The 25956-nt window shown below is 49.6% G+C and overlaps 1 protein-coding gene across 2 annotated transcripts in view; it reads right to left on the reverse strand.

The window, feature by feature from the left end:
* The window catches only part of LOC110515405 (oxysterol-binding protein-related protein 10), a 103551-nt gene that overhangs the window by 66963 nt on the left and 10632 nt on the right, over nt 1-25956 (reverse strand). Inside the window, exons 2-4 of one of the 2 annotated variants that reach the window (XM_090216098.1) lie at nt 25285-25460; nt 17669-17748; nt 10371-10610 (exon numbers count right to left, since the gene is read on the reverse strand). In XM_090216098.1, the coding sequence (XP_090072224.1) occupies nt 10371-10610; nt 17669-17748; nt 25285-25460 (496 nt within the window). The remainder of the gene's footprint in view (nt 1-10370; nt 10611-17668; nt 17749-25284; nt 25461-25956) is intronic. The other variant, XM_090216099.1, reaches the window with a different exon arrangement.

The following is a 25956-nucleotide window of genomic DNA, read 5'->3' on the forward strand; positions in this document are numbered from 1 at the left end:
CTCTCTCCACATCCCTCTCCCTCTTCCTCTCCCCACATCCCTCTCCTCTTCCTCTCTCCACATCCCTCTCCCTCTTCCTCTCCCCACATCCCTGTTCCTCTCTCCACATCCCTCTCCTCCTCCTCTCTCCACATCCCTCTCCCTCTTCCTCTCCCCACATCCCTCTCCCTCTTCCTCTCCCCACATCCCTCTCCTGTTCCTCTGTCCCCTTCCCAGGGCCTCTCATTAGATGGCTCCAGGTAGAAATGACCCAGAAGCACTGATAGCATCAGTTTACCTTGCCCCAAAATCCTGGTGGGCTGTCCTTCCTTACGGAAAGGGAATGTCCTCGTGTACTATCCCTGCTCAACCAATGAAAACATGCATTGCTGATAAGGAAGAAGTGAAATCCCCTGCTTAGGGTTGTACGTCTGTCAGCCGCCTGGCTCAGTAATCTAATAAAAAGGTAGTAATACAGTTCAAAGGTCATTCAAAGGTCATGCTCGATTCCCCCCCCGCCCCCCCCCCCCCATCAAAAAGGGTAGAGTTAGATTTTAGGGTCTGAGGGTCAGACCACCATCCCATCCTCATCCAGGTTGATCTCCAACACCCAGGAGAGGAGAGACCTCTAGGAACCAGACACAGCACTTCCTCTTTTAAATACACATCCCACCCCTCTGTGGAGACAGAACTCAGCTAATCCCAGAGGAGAGACACAGCTGTTTAAAGGCCGGAGCCATGCAGTCACCCCTATCTCAGGAAACCCCAAAAAAAAGAGGCCCTTTTGACCCTAATGTCAATCCAAGTAACGTAATAAGAAAATCCCCATCAAAATCCATCAGTTTAGGCAAGAGATATCAGGGTTTCTTGGTGTGGGCTGTGTTTCAATCCCCCACTAGAGATATCAGGGTTTCTTGGTGTGGGCTGTGTCTAGAGATATCAGGGTTTCTTGGTGTGGGCTGTGTGTCAATCCACCACTAGAGATATCAGGGTTTCTTGGTGTGGGCTGTGTGTCAACGCACCACTAGAGATATCAGGGTTTCTTGGTGTGGGCTGTGTCTAGAGATATCAGGGTTTCTTGGTGTGGGCTGTGGGCTGTGTGTCAATCTCCCACTAGAGATATCAGGGTTTCTTGGTGTGGGCTGTGTGTCAATCCCCCACTAGAGATATCAGGGTTTCTTGGTGGGGGCTGTGTGTCAATCCCCCACTAGAGATATCAGGGTTTCTTGGTGCGGGCTGTGTGTCAATCCCCCACTAGAGATATCAGGGTTTCTTGGTGTGGCCTGTGTCTATAGATATCGGGTTTCTTGGTGTGGGCTGTGTGTCAATCCCCCACTAGAGATATCAGGGTTTCTTGGTGTGGGCTGTGTCTAGAGATATCAAGGTTTCTTGGTGTGGGCTGTGTCTAGAGATATCAGGGTTTCTTGGTGTGGGCTGTGTCTAGAGATATCAGGGTTTCTTGGTGTGGGCTGTGTCTAGAGATATCAGGGTTTCTTGGTGTGGGCTGTGTGTCAATCCCCCACTAGAGATATCAGGGTTTCTTGGTGTGGGCTGTGTCTAGAGATATCAGGGTTTCTTGGTGTGGGCTGTGTGTCAATCCACCACTATAGATATCAGGGTTTCTTGGTGTGGGCTGTGTCTAGAGATATCAGGGTTTCTTGGTGTGGGCTGTGTCTAGAGATATCAGGGTTTCTTGGTGTGGGCTGTGTCTAGAGATATCAGGGTTTCTTGGTGTGGGCTGTGTGTCAATCCAACACATCTGTCTACTGTACGTCGGCCTTCTGCATCTGTGGAGGAAGGTGGCCGAGCTACAGCGGTGTTTGTCAGACCAGGAGACATCCTGAAAATGGATCCTCTCACGGAAACGTCTGTAGCGTCTGAACGGTTTGGCCTATAAACTAATATGACCCCTCTATGGAAAGATGAGGCTCTCACGGACACGATGATGTAGCACATACAAATGAAGGTCGTTTTGTGCCAACAAAAATAAGCGGTTTAATATGTGTCCAAAAAAATATATATATATTTTCATAGCTTTTTTATATCTCCTTATTCCTTATTATTTATTTTTGGACGGTCTTTTTTTGTTGCCATTTGTGATTGTGTTATTCAGTGTGTTTCTATGGGCTTATTCAGTAGTAAAGACCAAGTATTATATAATAATAATAAAATATACCTACAGGCTTCCTAAAATTCCAATTCAAATAGCTAAATGATCCCCGGTATGACCATCTTAAAAACAATTGAATATGTTATCTTAGTAGACTTGGACTTTTAGAGGTTAAGCCAGGGAGAGATAATAGAGGCCCAGAATCAGAACCGTGACGAGGAGGGATGAAGAACTCTCAGCTCCAGGTATGAGGAAGGATATGGAAGCAAAACGCCTGAAGCATCTGTCACGCCGCAGCAGACGTTCTAATACACTCAAGATATAACATCTATTTATATATATGATAACATCTATTTCTACAAAGACAAGTTTATATAACTTCACTTGTCGACATTTTTCGACAGATGGGAAATGGGACAGGAGGGGGGGAGGAGGGGGACAGAAGGAGGAGGGGGACAGGAGGAGGAGGGGGACAGGAGGAGGAGGAGGGGGACAGGAGGGGGGGTGGAGGGGGGGGGGGGGAGGAGGGGGACAGGAGGAGGAGGGGGACAGGAGGAGGAGGAGGGGGACAGGAGGAGGGGTGAGGGGGACAGAAGTAGGGGGACAGGAGGAGGGGTGAGGGGGACAGAAGGAGGGGGACAGGAGGAGGAGGGGGACAGGAGGGGGGGTGAGGGGGACAGAAGGAGGGGGACAGAAGGAGGGGGAGGAGGAGGGGGAGGAGGGGGACAGAAGGAGGGGGACAGGAGGGGGGGTGAGGGGGACAGAAGGACGGGGACAGAAGGAGGGGGAGGAGGTGGGGGAGGAGGGGGACAGAAGGAGGGGGACAGGAGGGGGGGACAGGAGGGGGACAGAAGGAGGGGGACAGGAGGAGGAGGGGAGGAGGTGGGGGAGGAGGAGGAGGAGGAGAGAGAAGACTTCTCTGTCGTGTCACCATGGTGATGGTGATGTAGTACACATAGACTGGTGAGGTAGTACACATGGAATTAGCATGTTGACTTTGTAACAGAGTGAAAGCAACTCTATAGCAACGCTGTAACGACTCTATAGCAACGCTGTAACGACGCTGAAGCAACACTGTCCGACGCTATAGCAACGCTGTAACGACGCTATAGCAACGCTGTAACGACTCTATAGCAACGCTGTAACGACTCTATAGCAACGCTGTAACGACTCTATAGCAACGCTGTAACGACGTTATAGCAACGCTGTAACGACGCTATAGCAACGCTGTAACAACGCTATAGCAACGCTGTAACGACTCTATAGCAACGCCGTAACGAATCTATAGCAACGCTATAACGACTCTTTAGCAACTCTGTAACGACTCTATAGCAACGCTGTAACGACTCTATAGCAACTCTGTAACGACTCTATAGCAACGCTGTAACGACTCTATAGCAACGCTGTAACGACTCTATAGCAACTCTGTAACGACTCTATAGCAACGCTGTAACGACTCTATAGCAACTCTGTAACGACTCTATAGCAACGCTGTAACGACTCTATAGCAACTCTGTAACGACTCTATAGCAACGCTGTAACGACTCTATAGCAACTCTGTAACGACTCTATAGCAACGCTGTAACGACTCTATAGCAACTCTGTAACGACTCTATAGCAACTCTGTAACGACTCTATAGCAACTCTGTAACGACTCTATAGCAACGCTGTAACGACTCTATAGCAACACTGTAACGACTCTATAGCAACGCTGTAACAACGCTATAGCAACACTGTAACAACGCTATAGCAACGCTGTAACGACTCTATAGCAACGCTGTAATGACGCTATAGCAACGCTGTAACGACTCTATAGCAACGCTGTAACAACGCTATAGCAACACTGTAACGACTCTATAGCAACGCTGTAACAACGCTATAGCAACGCTGTAACGACGCTATAGCAACGCTGTAACGACGCTATAGCAACGCTGTAACGACTCTATAGCAACGCTGTAACGACGCTATAGCAACGCTGTAACGACTCTATAGCAACGCTGTAACAACGCTATAGCAACACTGTAACGACTCTATAGCAACGCTGTAACAACGCTATAGCAACGCTGTAACGACGCTATAGCAACGCTGTAACGACGCTATAGCAACGCTGTAACGACTCTATAGCAACGCTGTAACGACGCTATAGCAACGCTGTAACGACTCTATAGCAACGCTGTAACAACGCTATAGCAACGCTGTAACGACGCTATAGCAACGCTGTAACGACTCTATAGCAACGCTGTAACGACGCTATAGCAATGCTGTAACAACGCTATAGCAACGCTGTAACAATGTCCACGCTACATACTGAGAAAACAAATACATCTGCTGAGAAAACACTTTCATGTGCTGAATGACTGTCTGTCTGACTGACTGTCTGTCTGTCTGACTGTCTGTCTGACTGACTGTCTGTCTGACTGACTGTCTGTCTGACTGACTGACTGTCTGTCTGACTGACTGTCTGACTGTCTGTCTGTCTGTCTGTCTGACTGACTGACTGTTTGTCTGACTGACTGTCTGTCTGACTGACTGTCTGTCTGACTGACTGTCTGTCTGACTGACTGTCTGACTGTCTGTCTGTCTGACTGACTGTCTGTCTGTCTGACTGTCTGTCTGACTGACTGACTGACTGTCTGTCTGTCTGTCTGTCTGTCTGACTGTCTGTCTGTCTGTCTGACTGTCTGTCTGTCTGACTGTCTGTCTGACTGTCTGTCTGTCTGTCTGTCTGTCTGTCTGACTGACTGTCTGTCTGAATGTCTGTCTGACTGTCTGTCTGTCTGTCTGACTGACTGTCTGTCTGACTGACTGTCTGTCTGACTGTCTGTCTGTCTGTCTGTCTGACTGTCTGACTGACTGTCTGACTGACTGTCTGTCTGTCTGTCTGTCTGTCTGTTTGACTGTCTGACTGACTGTCTGTTTGACTGACTGTCTGTCTGACTGTCTGTCTGTCTGTCTGACTGACTGTCTGACTGTCTGTCTGTCTGACTGACTGTCTGTCTGTCTGACTGACTGTCTGTCTGTCTGACTGACTGTCTGTCTGACTGACTGTCTGTCTGACTGACTGACTGTCTGTCTGTCTGTCTGACTGTCTGTCTGTCTGTCTGTCTGTCTGTCTGTCTGACTGTCTGTCTGTCTGACTGTCTGTCTGACTGTCTGTCTGTCTGACTGACTGTCTGACTTACTGTCTGTCTGACTGTCTGTCTGTCTGTCTGTCTGACTGACTGTCTGTCTGAATGTCTGTCTGACTGTCTGTCTGTCTGTCTGACTGACTGTCTGTCTGACTGACTGTCTGTCTGACTGTCTGTCTGTCTGTCTGACTGTCTGACTGACTGTCTGACTGACTGTCTGTCTGACTGTCTGTCTGTCTGTCTGTCTGTCTGTTTGACTGTCTGACTGACTGTCTGTTTGACTGACTGTCTGTCTGACTGACTGTCTGTCTGTTTGACTGTCTGACTTACTGACTGTTTGACTGTCTGTCTGTCTGTCTGTTTGACTGACTGTCTGTCTGACTGACTGTCTGTCTGACTGACTGACTGTCTGTCTGACTGACTGTCTGTCTGACTGACTGTCTGTCTGTCTGTTTGACTGACTGTCTGTCTGACTGACTGTCTGTCTGTTTGACTGTCTGACTTACTGTCTGTTTGACAGTCTGAATGACTGTCTGTCTGACTGTCTGTCTGACTGCTGGGAAGTCAGAGAGTGACAGGTTGGATCAGCCATGACATGTACGTAGCCTAGCCTCCTCTCCTCTGAGATCTACCAGAGCAGTACTACCTACTTACAGCCCTACCAGAGAGGTACAACCTACCTACCTATAGCCCTACCAGAGCAGTACTACCTACCTACAGCCCTACCAGAGCAGTACTACCTACCTACAGCCCTACCAGAGCAGTACTACCTACCTACAGCCCTACCAGAGCAGTACTACCTACCTACAGTCCTACCAGAGTAGTACTACCTACCTACAGCCCTACCAGAGCAGTACTACCTACCTACAGTCCTACCAGAGCAGTACTACCTACCTACAGTCCTAACAGAGCAGTACTACTTACCTACAGTCCTACCAGAGCAGTACTACCTACCTACAGTCCTACCAGAGCAGTAGTACCTACCTACCTACCATCCTACCAGAGCAGTACTACCTACCTACAGTCCTAACAGAGCAGTACTACTTACCTACAGTCCTACCAGAGCAGTACTACCTACCTACAGTCCTACCAGAGCAGTAGTACCTACCTACCTACCATCCTACCAGAGCAGTACTACCTACCTACCTACAGTCCTACCAGAGCAGTACTACCTACATACCTACAGCCCTACCAGAGCAGTACTACCTACTTACAGCCCTACCAGAGAGGTACAACCTACCTACCTACAGTCCTACCAGAGCAGTACTACCTACCTACCTACAGCCCTACCAGAGCAGTACTACCTACCTACAGTCCTACCAGAGTAGTACTACCTACCTACAGCCCTACCAGAGCAGTACTACCTACCTACAGTCCTACCAGAGCAGTACTACCTACCTACAGTCCTAACAGAGCAGTACTACTTACCTACAGTCCTACCAGAGCAGTACTACCTACCTACAGTCCTACCAGAGCAGTAGTACCTACCTACCTACCATCCTACCAGAGCAGTACTACCTACCTACCTACAGTCCTACCAGAGCAGTACTACCTACATACCTACAGCCCTACCAGAGCAGTACTACCTACTTACAGCCCTACCAGAGAGGTACAACCTACCTACCTACAGTCCTACCAGAGCAGTACTACCTACCTACCTACAGCCCGACCAGAGCATTACTACCTACCTACCTACAGTCCTACCAGAGCAGTACTACCTACCTACCTACCTACAGTCCTACCAGAGCAGTACTACCTACCTACAGTCCTACCAGAGCAGTACTACCTACCTACAGCCCTACCAGAGCAGTACTACCTACCTACAGCCCTACCAGAGCAGTACTACCTACCTACAGTCCTAACAGAGCAGTACTACCTACCTACAGTCCTACCAGAGCAGTACTACCTACCTACAGTCCTACCAGAGTAGTACACCTTACCTAAAGCCCTACCAGAGCACCAGTACCTACCTACAGTCCTACCAGCGCAGTACTACCTACCTACCTACCTACCATCCTACCAGAGCAGTACTACCTACCTACCTACAGTCCTACCAGAGCAGTACTACCTACATACCTACAGCCCTACCAGAGCAGTACTACCTACTTACAGCCCTACCAGAGAGGTACAACCTACCTACCTACAGCCCTACCAGAGCAGTACTACCTACCTACAGTCCTACCAGAGCAGTACTACCTACCTACCTACAGCCCTACCAGAGCGGTACTACCTACCTACCTACAGCCCTACCAGAGCAGTACTACCTACCTACCTACAGCCCTACCAGAGCAGTACTACCTACTTACAGCCCTACCAGAGAGGTACAACCTACCTACCTACAGTCCTACCAGAGCAATACTACCTACCTACCTACAGCCCTACCAGAGCAGTACTACCTACCTACCTACAGTCCTACCAGAGCAGTACTACCTACCTACCTACCTACAGTCCTACCAGAGCAGTACTACCTACCTACAGTCCTACCAGAGCAGTACTACCTACCTACAGCCCTACCAGAGCAGTACTACCTACCTACAGCCCTACCAGAGCAGTACTACCTACCTACAGTCCTAACAGAGCAGTACTACCTACCTACAGTCCTACCAGAGCAGTACTACCTACCTACCTACAGTCCTACCAGAGCAGTACTACCTACCTACAGTCCTACCAGAGCAGTACTACCTACCTACAGTCCTACCAGAGCAGTACTACCTACCTACAGTCCTACCAGAGCAGTACTATCTACCTACAGCCCTACCAGAGCAGTACTACCTACCTACAGCCCTACCAGAGCAGTACTACCTACCTACAGTCCTACCAGAGCAGTACTACCTACCTACAGTCCTACCAGAGCAGTACTACCTACCTACAGTCCTACCAGAGCAGTACTACCTACCTACAGTCCTACCAGAGCAGTACTACCAACCCAAAGCCCTACCAGAGCACCAGTACCTACCTACAGTCCTACCAGAGCAGTACTACCTACCTACAGCCCTACCAGAGCAGTACTACCTACCTACCTACCTACCATCCTACCAGAGCAGTACTACCTACCTACCTACAGTCCTACCAGAGCAGTACCACCTACCTACCTACAGTCCTACCAGAGCAGTACTACCTACCTACCATCCTACCAGAGCAGTACTACCTACCTACAGTCCTACCAGAGCACCACTACCTACTTACAGCCCTACCAGAGAGGTACAACCTACCTACCTATAGCCCTACCAGAGCAGTACTACCTACCTACAGCCCTACCAGAGCAGTACTACCTACCTACAGCCCTACCAGAGCAGTACTACCTACCTACAGTCCTACCAGAGCAGTACTACCTACCTACAGTCCTAACAGAGCAGTACTACTTACCTACAGTCCTACCAGAGCAGTACTACCTACCTACAGTCCTAACAGAGCAGTACTACTTACCTACAGTCCTATCAGAGCAGTACTACCTAACTACAGTCCTACCAGAGTAGTACTACCTACCTACAGCCCTACCAGAGCAGTACTACCTACCTACAGTCCTACCAGAGCAGTACTACCTACCTACAGTCCTAACAGAGCAGTACTACTTACCTACAGTCCTACCAGAGCAGTACTACCTACCTACAGTCCTACCAGAGCAGTAGTACCTACCTACCTACCATCCTACCAGAGCAGTACTACCTACCTACCTACAGTCCTACCAGAGCAGTACTACCTACATACATACAGCCCTACCAGAGCAGTACTACCTACTTACAGCCCTACCAGAGAGGTACAACCTACCTACCTACAGTCCTACCAGAGCAATACTACCTACCTACCTACAGCCCTACCAGAGCAGTACTACCTACCTACCTACAGTCCTACCAGAGCAGTACTACCTACCTACCTACCTACCTACAGTCCTACCAGAGCAGTACTACCTACCTACAGTCCTACCAGAGCAGTACTACCTACCTACAGCCCTACCAGAGCAGTACTACCTACCTACAGCCCTACCAGAGCAGTACTACCTACCTACAGTCCTAACAGAGCAGTACTACCTACCTACAGTCCTACCAGAGCAGTACTACCTACCTACCTACAGTCCTACCAGAGCAGTACTACCTACCTACAGTCCTACCAGAGCAGTACTACCTACCTACAGTCCTACCAGAGCAGTACTACCTACCTACAGTCCTACCAGAGCAGTACTATCTACCTACAGCCCTACCAGAGCAGTACTACCTACCTACAGCCCTACCAGAGCAGTACTACCTACCTACAGTCCTACCAGAGCAGTACTACCTACCTACAGTCCTACCAGAGCAGTACTACCTACCTACAGTCCTACCAGAGCAGTACTACCTACCTACAGTCCTACCAGAGTAGTACTACCAACCTAAAGCCCTACCAGAGCACCAGTACCTACCTACAGTCCTACCAGAGCAGTACTACCTACCTACAGCCCTACCAGAGCAGTACTACCTACCTACCTACCTACCTACCTACCTACCATCCTACCAGAGCAGTACTACCTACCTACCTACAGTCCTACCAGAGCAGTACCACCTACCTACCTACAGTCCTACCAGAGCAGTACTACCTACCTACCATCCTACCAGAGCAGTACTACCTACCTACAGTCCTACCAGAGCACCACTACCTACCTACAGCCCTACCAGAGCAGTACTACCTACCTACAGCCCTACCAGAGCAGTACTACCTACCTACAGCCCTACCAGAGCAGTACTACCTACCTACAGTCCTACCAGAGCAGTACTACCTACCTACAGCCCTACCAGAGCAGTACTACCTACCTACAGTCCTACCAGAGCAGTACTACCTACCTACAGCCCTACCAGAGCAGTACTACCTACCTACAGTCCTACCAGAGCAGTACTACCTACCTACAGCCCTACCAGATCAGTACTACCTACCTACAGTCCTACCAGAGCAGTACTACCTACCTACAGCCCTACCAGAGCAGTACTACCTACCTACCTACCTACCTACCTACCTACCTACCTACCTACCTACCTACAGCCCTACCAGAGCAGTACTACCTACCTACAGCCCTACCAGAGCAGTACTACCTACCTACAGTCCTACCAGAGCAGTACTACCTACCTACAGTCCTACCAGAGCAGTACTACCTAACTACAGCCCTACTAGAGCAGCAGCCCTACCTCTTTGACCTGGCTCAGCCTCCCTGGAGCAGGGTGGTAGTTCTGGTTGTTCTGGGTCCTGGCCCGGCGGGCCGCAGCAGGGGATCTGTGATGGGTGATGGTGACGACCCCTCCAACCCCAGGGTAGAGAGGTTTTCTCTGGGTACCAGGTGAGGAGGAGGTGAAGGAGGAGGCGACGGGCGGGGCAGGGTGGCGGTGGCTGAGTGGAGGAGGGAGCACGGAGAAGCTGAGTGTCCGGCCCTGGGTGGAGGAGTAGGTGGTGAAGGAGGTGGAGGAAGAGGAGGTAGCCTGAAAGAGACTGCAGCAGCAGCAGTCAGAGGAGCCAGAACAGTCGGGTAGAGGAGGCTCACACCGCTGCTTCTTCCCGGCTGTACCTCCTCCTCCTCCTCCTCCTCCTGCTCCGCTAACACCGCCATGCTCTGATGTCACACACAAGGACATCTTCTACCTGCCTGGGTCTGCCTCCCTCTGCCTGGTCGGGCTGACAGGACAGGACCTGCCAGCCAGCTACACAGCCAGGGGGAGGAGGGAGGGGAGGGGAGGGGTGGTGGCCAGTGAAGACAGGGAGGAGAGAGGGAGAGAGGAGGTACTGTATAGAGGGAGAGAGGGAGGAGGGAGAGAGGGAGGAGAGAGGGAGAGAGGAGGTACTGTATAGAGGGAGAGAGGGTGGAGGGAGAGAGGGAGGAGGTACTGTATAGAGGGAGAGAGGGTGGAGGGAGAGAGAGAGAAGGGAGAGAGAGAGGAGGTACTGTATAGAGGGAGATGGGGAGGAGGGAGAGAGAGAGGAGGTACTGTATTGAGGGAGAGAGGGAGGAGCTACTGTATAGAGGGAGAGAGGGAGGAGGGAGAGAGAGGAGGTACTGTATAGAGGGAGAGAGGGTGGAGTTTAATGGAGGGAGCCAGCGAGAGGTGGATGCGAGGGGACGGAGGAAGAGGTAGAGGAGGAAGAGGTGGAGAAGGGAGGGAGGAGCATGCTGCTAAGCCAGATCAGAACATCCTGCTCAGATAGCACAGCAGTCAGGACATACAGAGAGAGAGAGAGAGAGAGAGAGGTAGAGAGAGAGAGAGAGAGAGAGAGAGAGAGAGAGAGAGAGAGAGAGAGAGAGAGAGAGAGAGAGAGAGAGAGAGAGAGAGAGAGAGAGAGAGAGAGAGAGAGAGAGAGAGAGAGAGAGAGACAGAGACAGAGACAGAGACAGAGACAGAGACAGAGACAGAGAGAGAGAGAGAGAGAGAGAGAGAGAGAGAGACAGAGAGAGACAGAGAGAGAGAGAGAGAGACAGAGAGAGAGAGAGAGAGACAGAGAGAGAGAGAGAGAGACAGAGAGAGAGAGAGAGAGAGCAGAGCCAATGGAGCTGAGGCAGCCACCACCGCTAAGGTTTCAGTCTCCACAGCAGTTTTACAAGAAAACACAACACCGCTGTGCTTTAGTACACCACTGCACACTGCAGTAGAACCTACTGAACTATAGAAATCACCAGGAGACCTTGCTATTACAGTCAGCCATCATAATAGATCATATGCATTGGCTACTGTAAGATTGTCATCGTACACTTTCAGGTGTTATCGACCTTTCTGGTTTGGGTTTAAAGCAGACAAAGTCGTCTTGAGTTTCTGATTTGATTCCATCCATACGAACGTTCTATTCTCACTACATCTCAGTGTAAACTCAGTTAAAGTTCCCACCTCACTCACTCAAAAGATACAACGTCTACGGGCCTCCAGAGTGGGGCGGTGGTCTAAGGCACTATATCGCAGTGCTAGCTGTGCCACTAGAGATTCTGGGTTCGAGTTCAGGCTCTGTCGCAGCCAGGCCATGACCCGGGAGAACCATGGGGGGGCGGCGCACAATTGGCCCAGCGTCGTCCGGGTAAGGGGAGGATATGGCTGGCAGGGATGTTGTTGTCTCATCGCGACTCCTGTGGTGGTAACCGGGCGCAGTGCACGCTGACACGGTCGCCAGGTGTACGGTGTTTCCTCCGACACACATTGGTGCGGCTGGCTTCCGGGTTAAGTGGGAATTGTGTCAAGAAGCAGTGCGGCTTGGTTGGGTTGTGTTTCGGGGGACGCACGGCTCTCGACCTTCGCCCTCTCCCGAATCCGTACGGGAGATGCAGCGATGAGACAAGACTGTAACTAACAATTATAATTTAAGAATAAATAATAATAAAATAAAAAATAAAATACTTTTTTTTTTTAAAGATGTAACGTATGCCAAAAGCAGACAGACAGACAGACAGACAGACAGACAGACAGACAGACAGACAGACAGACAGACAGACAGACAGACAGACAGACAGACAGACAGACAGACAGACAGACAGACAGACAGACAGACAGACAGACAGACAGACAGACAGACAGACAGACAGACAGACAGACAGACAGACAGACAGACAGACAGACAGACAGACAGACAGACAGACAGACAGACAGACAGACTGCTGTCTCAACTCCACATATGAGGGCTTGTCACAGACAGACAGACAGACAGACAGACAGACAGACAGACAGACAGACAGACAGACAGACAGACAGACATCTAGAGTAAAGTCTGGTCTATCCAAACTGATATATAGTCCATTACCAAACCAATCAGTGGTAATATATTTCAGCCAGGACAGGAGGAATGATGGGATTGATTTATAAGGTGGGTTTAGATAACTGACTGTCAAAAGAGTCTGGCTCTATCAGAGTGAAACAGAGTGAAACAGGAACTCACAGGCTCTCAGTCTATCTCTACTCTTCTCTCAAGGTAAATCACATCATCCCAATTACTCAGTATTCTCCCTGTAATGATATAGAGCCATTTCCCCAGTCTAACTCTACTCTGACATGGAGCCATTTCCCCAGTCTAACATGGAGCCATTTCCCCAGTCTAACATGGAGCCATTTCCCCAGTCTAACTCTACTCTAACATGGAGCCATTTCCCCAGTCTAACATGGAGCCATTTCCCCAGTCTAACATGGAGCCATTTCCCCAGTCTAACATGGAGCCATTTCCATAGTCTAACATGGAGCCATTTCCCCAGTCTAACATGGAGCCATTTCCCCAGTCTAACTCTACTCTAACATGGAGCCATTTCCCCAGTCTAACTCTACTCTAACATGGAACCATTTCCCCAGTCTAACATGGAGCCATTTCCCCAGTCTAACATGGAGCCATTTCCCCAGTCTAACATGGAGCCATTTCCCCAGTCTAACATGGAGCCATTTCCCCAGTCTAACATGGAGCCATTTCCCCAGTCTAACATGGAGCCATTTCCCCAGTCTAACATGGAGCCATTTCCCCAGTCTAACATGGAGCCATTTCCCCAGTCTAACAGGGAGCCATTTCCCCAGTCTAACATGGAGCCATTTCCCCAGTCTAACATGGAGCCATTTCCCCAGTTTAACCCTAAGACACAACCTCTACACACGGTTAACGTTTCTGAATGACATTCGCTGTCCGATAGGAACGATATTGATACAAGTTAGGGACGACGGGAGGTTGTGTCAACTGAACTGATGAACCCTCTGGGAATGGGCAGTGACTCACAAAGTAAACATGGTGACCATGGCAGCGCTATGGTTACCGAGGCATGTACTGTTCCAGTGTTCTCTCTATGCACTATAAACAGCACTTCTTGGGTAGACCTATCATATAAACAGCTCTTCCCGGTTAGACCTATCATATAAACAGCTCTTCCTGGTTAGACCTATCATATAAACAGCACTTCCTGGTTAGACCTGTCATATAAACAGCTCTTCCTGGGTAGGCCTATCGTAAAACCAGCTCTTCCTGTTGTGTTCGTTAATCACCAAACAGAAGAAAAACAGACAAACAGGGAGGGACTACATCGACACTGTTGATCCTGTTACCCTCAGGTTCATCAACACCAGCATCAATATGTCTGTTGATCCTGTTACCCTCAGGTTCATCAACACCAGCATCAATATACGACTGATTGTTGTCCTATGGACAGAGTCTCCCACCTCAGCTGTAGATCTCTGCAGTTCATCCAGAGTGATCATGGGCCTCTTGGCTGCATCTCTGATCAGTCTTCTCCTTGTATGAGCTGAAAGTTTAGAGGGACGGCCAGGTCTTGGTAGATTTGCAGTGGTCTGATACTCCTTCCATTTCAATATTATCGCTTGCACAGTGCTCCTTGGGATGTTTAAAGCTTGGGAAATCTTTTTGTATCCAAATCCGGCTTTAAACTTCTTCACAACAGTATCTCGGACCTGCCTGGTGTGTTCCTTGTTCTTCATGATGCTCTCTGCGCTTTTAACGGACCTCTGAGACTATCACAGTGCAGGTGCATTTATACGGAGACTTGATTACACACAGGTGGATTGTATTTATCATCATTAGTCATTTAGGTCAACATTGGATCATTCAGAGATCCTCACTGAACTTCTGGAGAGAGTTTGCTGCACTGAAAGTAAAGGGGCTGAATAATTTTGCACGCCCAATTTTTCAGTTTTTGATTTGTTAAAAAAGTTTGAAATATCCAATAAATGTCGTTCCACTTCATGATTGTGTCCCACTTGTTGTTGATTCTTCACAAAAAAATACAGTTTTATATCTTTATGTTTGAAGCCTGAAATGTGGCAAAAGGTCGCAAAGTTCAAGGGGGCCGAATACTTTCGCAATGCACTGTAAATAAAGGTGTTCTCAACTGGCCTACCTGTTTAAATAAAGGTGAAATAAAATAAAGAAAACTAAAAATTCCCTTAGGGAAAGGGAAACAGCAGGTAACCATGGTCACTTGCTCATCTATAATTCTCTGTTGTAACAAAGTGCTGATGTTCCTACCTTGGATCTGTTTAACTGACACTAAATGTCCGTCAGTATTGAATGTTATGGTTCAAGTTTGGCTCCAGACTGGCCCGGGGACTCTGATAATGTCACTGTGACACTGTGTGATTCTGGAGAAGCTGACGTTGCGACTTCCTATAGCCTCTCTGGCGGGGGAAATCCCCTTTAGAATAGTGCACTACTTTTAACTAAAGCCCTATGGGTCCTAGCGGGTCAAATGAAGTGCACTAGATAGGGAATAGGATGGCATTTGGGATTCTAGAATGTCAGAGACGAGAAGCAGAGAAGGTGAAACTAGCAGAAGGTCTGCTTCCTGACCGTGATGATTAAAGGACAAAACGCAACTATTCCCATTTCTCCCCTCCTCTTAGAAGAAGATAAACAGAGAGAAAATAAACAGAGAAGAATGAAAGAATAAAACATTTAAAATGCCAATGAGGATGAGGTGGTATAACCTATAGATTCTATAGGAGGTAAAGGATGAGGTGGTATAGCCTATAGATTATATAGGAGGTAAAGGATGAGGTGGTATAACCTATAGATTCTACAGTAGGTAAAGGATGAGGTGGTATAACCTATAGATTCTATAGGAGGTAAAGGATGAGGTGGTATAACCTATAGATTCTACAGTAGGTAAAGGATGAGGTGGTATAACCTATAGATTCTATAGGAGGTAAAGGATGAGGTGGTATAACCTATAGATTCTACAGTAGGCAAAGGATGAGGTGGTATAACCTATAGATTATATAGGAGGTAAAGGATGAGGTGGTATAACCTATAGATTCTATAGGAGGTAAAGGATGAGGTGGTATAACCTATAGATTCTACAGTAGGTAAAGGATGAGGTGGTATAACCTATAGATTCTATAGGAGGCAAAGGATGAGGTGGTATAACCTATAGATTCTATAGGAGGTAAAGGATGAGGTGGTATAACCTATAGATTCTATAGGAGGTAAAGGATGAGGTGGTATAGCCTATAGATTCTACAGGAGGTAAAGGGTGAGGTGGTATAGTCTATAGATTCTACAGGAGGTAAAGGATGAGGTGGTATAGCCTATAGATTCTACAGGAGGTAAAGGATGAGGTGGTATAGCCTATAGATTCTACAGTAGGTAAAGGATGAGGTGGTATAGTCTATAGATTCTACAGTAGGTAAAGGATGAGGTGGTATAGTCTATAGATTCTACAGTAGGTAAAGGAGGTAAAGGATTAGGTGGTATAGTCTATACATTCTACAGTAGGTAAAGGATGAGGTGGTATAGTCTATACATTCTACAGTAGGTAAAGGATGAGGTGGTATAGTCTATAGATTCTACAGTAGGTAAAGGAGGTAAAGGATGAGGTGGTATAGTCTATACATTCTACAGTAGGTAAAGGATGAGGTGGTATAGTCTATAGATTCTACAGTAGGTAAAGGATGAGGTGGTATAGCCTATAGATTCTACAGTAGGTAAAGGATTAGGTGGTATAGTCTATAGATTCTACAGTAGGTAAAGGAGGTAAAGGATGAGGTGGTATAGTCTATAGATTCTACGGTATGTAAAGGATGAGGTGGTATAGCCTATATATTCTACAGTAGGTAAAGGATGAGGTGGTATAGCATATAGATTCTACAGTAGGTAAAGGATGAGGTGGTATAGTCTATAGATTCTACAGTAGGTAAAGGAGGTAAAGGATGAGGTGGTATAGTCTATAGATTCTACAGTGTGTAAAGGATGAGGTGGTATAGCCTATAGATTCTACAGTAGGTAAAGGATGAGGTGGTATAGCCTATAGATTCTACAGTAGGTAAAGGATGAGGTGGTATAGCCTATAGATTCTACAGTAGGTAAAGGGTGAGGTGGTATAGTCTATACATTCTACAGTAGGTAAAGGAGGTAAAGGATGAGGTGGTATAGTCTATACATTCTACAGTAGGTAAAGGATGAGGTGGTATAGTCTATAGATTCTACAGGAGGTAAAGGAGGTAAAGGATGAGGTGGTATAGTCTATAGATTCTACAGTATGTAAAGGATGAGGTGGTATAGCCTATAGATTCTACAGTAGGTAAAGGATGAGGTGGTATAGTCTATAGATTCTACAGTAGGTAAAGGATGAGGTGGTATAGTCTATACATTCTACAGTAGGTAAAGGATGAGGTGGTATAGTCTATAGATTCTACAGTAGGTAAAGGAGGTAAAGGATGAGGTGGTATAGTCTATACATTCTACAGGAGGTAAAGGATGAGGTGGTATAGTCTATACATTCTACAGTAGGTAAAGGATGAGGTGGTATAGTCTATACATTCTACAGTATGTAAAGGATGAGGTGGTATAGTCTATACATTCTACAGTATGTAAAGGATGAGGTGGTATAGTCTATACATTCTACAGTATGTAAAGGATGAGGTGGTATAGTCTATATATTCTACAGTAGGTAAAGTATGAGGTGGTATAGCCTATAGATTCTACAGTAGGTAAAGGAGGTAAAGGGTGAGGTGGTATAGCCTATAGATTCTACCTTGGCACTGGAGTCAGAGTTGCGCCGGGCACAGAGCTGCATCTGACTCATCCACAGCTGCTGTTCCCCAGCGTCCGAAGCTACAGAGAGAGAGAGAGAGAGAGAGAGAGAGAGAGAGAGAGAGAGAGAGACAGAGACAGAGAGACAGAGACAGAGACAGAGACAGAGAGAGAAAGAGATAGAGAGAGAGAGAGAGAGAGAGAGAGAGAGAGGCAGAGAGAGAGAGAGGCAGAGAGAGAGAGAGAGAGAGAGGCAGTGAGAAAGAGAGAGAGGCAGTGAGAAAGAGAGAGAGACGGAAACAGAGTGAGAGTGAGAGAAGGAGAGAGGAGAGAGAGAGAGGCTGCTTTGAATTGAATTGAATTGAGAGAGAGAGAGACACATTACTGTAGAGTATAGGAGCTGAAGATGCACACACGACAAGTTAAGGAAGTGCTGACTGGCAGACTGGAAACTGTGAAGACACTCTAATACTTTCAGTTTGTGTTTTGGGACTTTATCAAAAATGTATGAAAGTACCAAGTATATTTGGGCATCCCAAATATAAAGTATTACAATATGACTCTCCAGTCTCAACATACTGTAATGATCTATATATGGGGGTATGTCTATCCAGTCTCAACATACCCCCATATATAGATCACTACAGCAGCAGGGCCAGTTAGGAAACCTCTAGACTAAGTGTGAATGTCGGGATGTTGAGGCTGCGTCCTACATGCCACCCTATTCCCTACATAGTGCACTACTTTAGACCAGAGCCCTATTCCCTACATAGTGCACTACTTTAGACCAGAGCCCTATTCCCTATATAGTGCACTACTTTAGACCAGAGCCCTATTCCGTGTATAGTGCACTACTTTAGACCAGAGCCCTATTCCCTATATACTGCACTACTTTAGACCAGAGCCCTATTCCCTACATAGTGCACTACTTTAGACCAGAGCCCTATTCCCTACATAGTGCACTACTTTAGACCAGAGCCCTATTCCCTACATAGTGCACTACTTTAGACCAGAGCCCTATTCCCTACATAGTGCACTACTTTAGACCAGAGCCCTATTCCCTACATAGTGCACTACTTTAGACCAGAGCCCTATTCCCTACATAGTGCACTACTTTAGACCAGAGCCCTATTCCCTACATAGTGCACTACTTTAGACCAGAGCCCTATTCCCTTCATAGTGCACTACTTTAGACCAGAGCCCTATAGAGCCCTATTCCCTACATAGTGTACTACTTTAGACCAGAGCCCTATTCCCTACATAGTGCACTACTTTAGACCAGAGCCCTATTCCCTATATAGTGCACTACTTTAGACCAGAGCCCTATTCCCTATATACTGCACTACTTTAGACCAGAGCCCTATTCCCTACATAGTGCACTACTTTAGACCAGAGCCCTATTCCCTACATAGTGCACTACTTTAGACCAGAGCCCTATTCCCTACATAGTGCACTACTTTAGACCAGAGCCCTATTCCCTACATAGTGCACTACTTTAGACCAGAGCCCTATTCCCTATATAGTGCACTACTTTAGACCAGAGCCCTATTCCCTATATAGTGCACTACTTTAGACCAGAGCCCTATTCCCTTCATAGTGCACTACATTAGACCAGAGCCCTATTCCCTTCATAGTGCACTACTTTAGACCAGAGCCCTATTCCCTTCATAGTGCACTACATTAGACCAGAGCCCTATTCCCTTCATAGTGCACTACTTTAGACCAGAGCCCTATTCCCTACATAGTGCACTACTTTAGACCAGAGCCCTATTCCCTACATAGTGCACTACTTTAGACCAGAGCCCTATTCCCTATATAGTGCACTACATTAGACCAGAGCCCTATTCCCTATATAGTGCACTAATTTAGACCAGAGCCCTATTCCCTACATAGTGCACTACTTTAGACCAGAGCCCTATTCCGTGTATAGTGCACTACTTTAGACCAGAGCCCTATTCCCTATATACTGCACTACTTTAGACCAGAGCCCTATTCCCTACATAGTGCACTACTTTAGACCAGAGCCCTATTCCCTACATAGTGCACTACTTTAGACCAGAGCCCTATTCCGTACATAGTGCACTACTTTAGACCAGAGCCCTATTCCCTACATAGTGCACTACTTTAGACCAGAGCCCTATTCCCTACATAGTGCACTACTTTAGACCAGAGCCCTATTCCCTACATAGTGCACTACTTTAGACCAGAGCCCTATTCCCTACATAGTGCACTACTTTAGACCAGAGCCCTATTCCCTACATAGTGCACTACTTTAGACCAGAGCCCTATTCCCTACATAGTGCACTACTTTAGACCAGAGCCCTATTCCCTACATATTGCACTACTTTAGACCAGAGCCCTATTCCCTACATAGTGCACTACTTTAGACCAGAGCCCTATTCCCTACATAGTGCACTACTTTAGACCAGAGCCCTATTCCCTACATAGTGCACTACTTTAGACCAGAGCCCTATTCCCTACATAGTGCACTACTTTAGACCAGAGCTGTAACGGTCTTCTAGGTGTGAAGGAGAGTCGGACCAAAATGCGGCGTGTAGATTGCGATCCATGTTTATTGTGACTATAGCAACATGAATCCAAATACAAACAGTGCAAAATAATAAACGTAATGAAAACCGAAACAGCCTAAACTGGTGCAAACTAACACTAAGGACAATCACCCACAAACACACAGTGAAACCCAGGCTACCTAAATATGGTTCCCAATCAGAGACAATGACTAACACCTGCCTCTGATTGAGAACCATATCAGGCCGGACATAGAAATAGACAAACAAGACATCCAACATAGAATGCCCACCCAGTTCACGTCCTGACCAACACTAAAACAAGGAAAACACACACGAACGATGGTCAGAACGTGACAGTACCCCCCCTCCAAGGTGCGGACTCCGGACGCACAACTTAAACCTATGGGGGAGGGTGTGGGTGGGCATCTGTCCGCGGTGGCGGCTCTGGCGCTGGACGTGGACCCCACTCCATAACAGTTTTAGTCCACCTCCTTAGCGTCCCTAGATAGGTGACCCTTCTTAATGACAGCTCGGGACAGAGGGTCAGCTCGAGACAGAGGGGCAGCTCGGGACAGAAGTAGCTCGGGACTGATGGGTAGCACAGCACTGAGAGGAAGCTCAGGCAGGTAGTTAGATCCGGCAGATCCTGGCTGGCTGGCGGTTCTGGCAGATCCTGGCTGACTGGCAGATCTGGAAGAGTCTGGCTGACTGGCAGATCTGGAAGAGTCTGGCTGACTGGCAGATCTGGAAGAGTCTGGCCGACTGGCAGATCTGGAAGAGTCTGGTCGACTGGCAGATCTGGAAGAGTCTGGTCGACTGGCAGATCTGGAAGAGTCTGGTCGACTGGCAGATCTGGAAGAGTCTGGTCGACTGGCAGATCTGGAAGAGTCTGGTCGACTGGCAGATCTGGAAGAGTCTGGTCGACTGGCAGATCTGGAAGAGTCTGGTCGACTGGCAGATCTGGAAGAGTCTGGTCGACTGGCAGATCTGGAAGAGTCTGGTCGACTGGCAGATCTGGCTGCTCCATGCTGACTGGCAGCACTGGCTGCTCCATGCTGACTGGCGGCCCTGGCTGCTCCATGCTGACTGGCGGCCCTGGCTGCTCCATGCTGACTGGCGGCCCTGGCTGCTCCATGCTGACTGGCGGCCCTGGCTGCTCCATGCTGACTGGCGGCCCTGGCTGCTCCATGCTGACTGGCGGCCCTGGCTGCTCCATGCTAACTGGCAGCTCTGGCGGCTCCTTGCAGACTGGTAGCTCCTTGCAGACTGGCAGCTCTGGCGGCCCCTGGTTGACTGGCGGCGCTGGCGCTGGGCTGACTGGCGGCACTGGCGGCCCCTGGCTGACTGGCGGCACTGGAGGCCCCTGGCTGACTGGCGGCACTGGAGGCCCCTGGCTGACTGGCGGCACTGGCGGCCCCTGGCAGACGGGCGGCACTGGCGGCTCCTGGCAGACGGGCGGCGCTGGCGGCGCTGGGCAGACGGGCGGCGCTGGCGGCGCTGGGCAGACGGACGGCGCTGGCGGCGCTGGGCAGACGGGCGGCACTGGCGGCGCTGGGCAGACGGGCGGCACTGGCGGCGCTGGGCAGACGGGCGGCACTGGCGGCGCTGGGCAGACGGGCGGCACTGGCGGCGCTGGGCAGACGGGCGGCACTGGCGGCGTTGGGCAGACGGGAAGCTCCGATGGCGCCGGGCAGACGGGAAGCTCCGGCAGAGGCGCCGGGCAGACGGGAAGCTCCGGCAGAGGCGCCGGACAGGCGGGAGGCTCCGGCAGAGGCGCCGGACAGGCGGGAGGCTCCGGCAGAGGCGCCGGACAGGCGGGAGGCTCCGGCAGAGGCGCCGGACAGGCGGGAGGCTCCGGCAGAGGCGCCGGACAGGCGGGAGGCTCCGGCAGAGGCGCCGGACAGGCGGGAGGCTCCGGCAGAGGCGCCGGACAGGCGGGAGGCTCCGGCAGAGGCGCCGGACAGGCGGGAGGCTCCGGCAGCGCTGGAGAGGAGGAAGGCTCTGGACGGATGGGCCGGAGAGACAGCCTGGTACGGGGAGCTGCCACCGGAGGGCTGGGGTGTGGAGGTGGTGACGGATAGACCGGGCCGTGCAGGCGCACTGGAGCTCTTGAGCACCGAGCCTGCCCAACCTTACCCGGTTGAATGGTCCCGGTCGCCCTGCCAGTGCGGCGAGGTGGAATAGCCCGCACTGGGCTATGCAGGCGAACCGGGGACACCGTGCGCAAGGCTGGTGCCATGTAAGCCGGCCCAAGGAGACGCACTGGAGACCAGATGCGTAGAGCCGGCTTCATGGCACTTGGCTCGATGCCCACTCTAGCCCGGCCGATACGCGGAGCTGGAATGTACCGCACCGGGCTGTGCACCCGCACTGGGGACACCGTGCGCTCCACAGCATAACACGGTGCCTGCCCGGTCTCTCTAGCCCCCCGGTAACCACAGGAAGTTGGCTCAGGTCTCCTACCTGGCGTAGCCATACTCCCTGTTAGCCCCCCCCCAAGAAATTTTTGGGGCTGACTCCCGGGCTTCCATCCACGACGCCGCGCTGCCTCCTCGTACCAGCGCCTCTCCGCTTTCGCCGCCTCCCGTTCTTCCTTGGGACGGCGATATTCTCCTGGCTGAGCCCAAGGTCCTTTACCGTCTAATTCGTCCTCCCATGTCCATACCTCCTCGCGCTGCTCCTGCTGCTGCTTTCTCCTTTGCTCATTACCACACCGCTTGGTCCTGTTGTGGTGGGTGATTCTGTAACGGTCTTCTAGGTGTGAAGGAGAGTCGGACCAAAATGCGGCGTGTAGATTGCGATCCATGTTTATTGTGACTATAGCAACATGAATCCAAATACAAACAGTGCAAAATAATAAACGTAATGAAAACCGAAACAGCCTAAACTGGTGCAAACTAACACTAAGGACAATCACCCACAAACACACAGTGAAACCCAGGCTACCTAAATATGGTTCCCAATCAGAGACAATGACTAACACCTGCCTCTGATTGAGAACCATATCAGGCCGGACATAGAAATAGACAAACAAGACATCCAACATAGAATGCCCACCCAGTTCACGTCCTGACCAACACTAAAACAAGGAAAACACACACGAACGATGGTCAGAACGTGACAAGAGCCCTATTCCCTACATAGTGCACTACTTTAGACCAGAGCCCTATTCCCTACATAGTGCACTACTTTAGACCAGAGCTCTATGGTGGAAATGTTGTGGATTTTATCATGATAAAAGCTGCTTTGAAACATCAGTCTAACATGGTTAGTGGTTGTTATTGGAGGAGACACAAGAGGTAACCTGTGGTTGAGAGAGGTAGAGGAGACACAAGAGGAAACCTGTGGTTGAGGAGACACAAGAGGAAACCTGTGGTTGAGAGAGGTAGAGGAGATACCAGAGGAAACCTGTGGTGGAGAGAGGTAGAGGAGACACAAGAGGAAACCTGTGGTTGAGGAGACACAAGAGGAAACCTGTGGTTGAGAGAGGTAGAGGAGATACCAGAGGAAACCTGTGGTGGAGGAGATACAAGAGGAAACCTGTGGTTGAGAGAGGTGGAGGAGACACAAGAGGAAACCTGTGGTTGAGAGAGGTGGAGGAGACACAAGAGGTAACCTGTGGTTGAGAGAGGTAGAGGAGACACAAGAGGTAACCTGTGGTTGAGAGAGGTGGAGGAGACACAAGAGGAAACCTGTGGTTGAGGGGACACAAGAGGAAACCTGTGGTTGAGAGAGGTAGAGGAGATACCAGAGGAAACCTGTGGTGGAGAGAGGTAGAGGAGACACAAGAGGAAACCTGTGGTGGAGGAGATACAAGAGGTAACCTGTTGTTGAGAGAGGTGGAGGAGATACAAGAGGAAACCTGTGGTTGAGAGAGGTGGAGGAGACACAAGAGGAAACCTGTGGTGGAGGAGATACCAGAGGAAACCTGTGGTTGAGAGAGGTAGAGGAGACACAAGAGGAAACCTGTGGTTGACAGAGGTGGAGGAGATACCAGAGGAAACCTGTGGTGGAGGAGACACAAGAGGAAACCTGTGGTTGAGAGAGGTAGAGGAGATACAAGAGGAAACCTGTGGTGGAGGAGACACAAGAGGAAACCTGTGGTGGAGAAAGGTGGAGGAGACACAAGAGGAAACCTGTGGTTGAGAGAGGTGGAGGAGATACCAGAGGAAACCTGTGGTGGAGAAAGGTGGAGGAGACACAAGAGGAAACCTGTGGTTGAGAGAGGTGGAGGAGACACAAGAGGAAACCTGTTGTTGAGAGAGGTGGAGGAGATACCAGAGGAACCTGTGGTTGAGAGAGGTAGAGGAGACACAAGAGGAAACCTGTGGTTGAGAGAGGTGGAGGAGATACCAGAGGAAACCTGTGGTTGAGAGAGGTGGAGGAGACACAAGAGGAAACCTGTGGTGGAGGAGACACAAGAGGAAACCTGTGGTGGAGGAGACACAAGAGGAAACCTGTGGTGGAGGAGATACCAGAGGAAACCTGTGGTTGAGAGAGGTAGAGGAGACACAAGAGGAAACCTGTGGTTGAGAGAGGTGGAGGAGATACCAGAGGAAACCTGTGGTGGAGGAGACACAAGAGGAAACCTGTGGTTGACAGAGGTGGAGGAGACACAAGAGGAAACCTGTAGTGGAGGAGATACCAGAGGAAACCTGTGGTTGAGAGAGGTGGAGGAGATACCAGAGGAAACCTGTGGTGGAGGAGACACAAGAGGAAACCTGTAGTGGAGGAGATACCAGAGGAAACCTGTGGTTGACAGAGGTGTTGCAGAGGGAAGGATGAGATAGCCTGGTTCCCGATCTGTTTGTGTTGTCTTGTTAACTCCTGTGATCACCATCATATAAGAATTGGTTCGACAGCACCAACAGATCTGGGACCAGGCTCTAAGAATGACGTAACACATCCAGTAAACGTACCTCTGAGTTTTGTAATAAGTGACCTCATCCGGTCCAGGATCTGTCTGTGGTGTCTGCAGAAGATGGTGAAACACAGCAACAAACAGAATCCTGGACCAGCCAGGCTAAGAGAAGTATAATAACTGTCTCATGACATCTGTAGAGTAACAGACGTCCTCTCCACGTACCTCTGAGTTTGTAGGCCTCTCCAGTGGCAGAGTGGACCGTGAACATGTGTGGTAGTTCATCGCTGAGGGCCACAGAGGCCCCTATGAGAGGCAGAGATCCCCGGGGCTTCTGACTCTTACTGTGCTCGTTCACAAAGTACTGCAGCTGACCCATGTCCGGATCCAACACGAAATACCTGCGGGAGGAGACAGAACACAAAAGAAAACCATTGGTACAAAACAATAACGCTTACTCAGAAATGGAACAGAGTCTAAAATAGGGAGGGAGGGAGGGAGGGAGGGAGGGAGGGAGGGAGGGAGGGAGGGAGGGAGGGAGGGAGAAGAAGAAGGAGAGAAAGAGAGATGGTGGGGTCGAATGGACCAGAGGGAGAGGAAGGAAGGAAAAACTGTAAAATTGCATAGCTATGATGATTAATTTAAATCAATGTTTTGACAAACATCCTGCTGCCTCCTCTCTGAATCTCCGAACCCATTGTACAGCAGCAACCCCATGTGACTGGGAGAGAGAGGGAAAGAGAGAGAGAGGGAAAGAGAGAGAGAGAGAGAGAGAGAGAGAGGGTGTGCGTGAGAGAGAGAGGGGTGGGGGTGAGAGGGTGTGTGAGAGAGAGGGGGGGGGGTGAGAGGGTGTGTGAGAGAGAGAGGGGGGGGGGGGGTGAGAGGGTGTGTGAGAGA

This window comes from Oncorhynchus mykiss, chromosome 2 (genome assembly GCF_057628025.1).
Source record: "Oncorhynchus mykiss isolate SJ-2025 chromosome 2, ASM5762802v1, whole genome shotgun sequence".
In the NCBI taxonomy this organism is placed as follows: domain Eukaryota; kingdom Metazoa; phylum Chordata; class Actinopteri; order Salmoniformes; family Salmonidae; genus Oncorhynchus; species Oncorhynchus mykiss.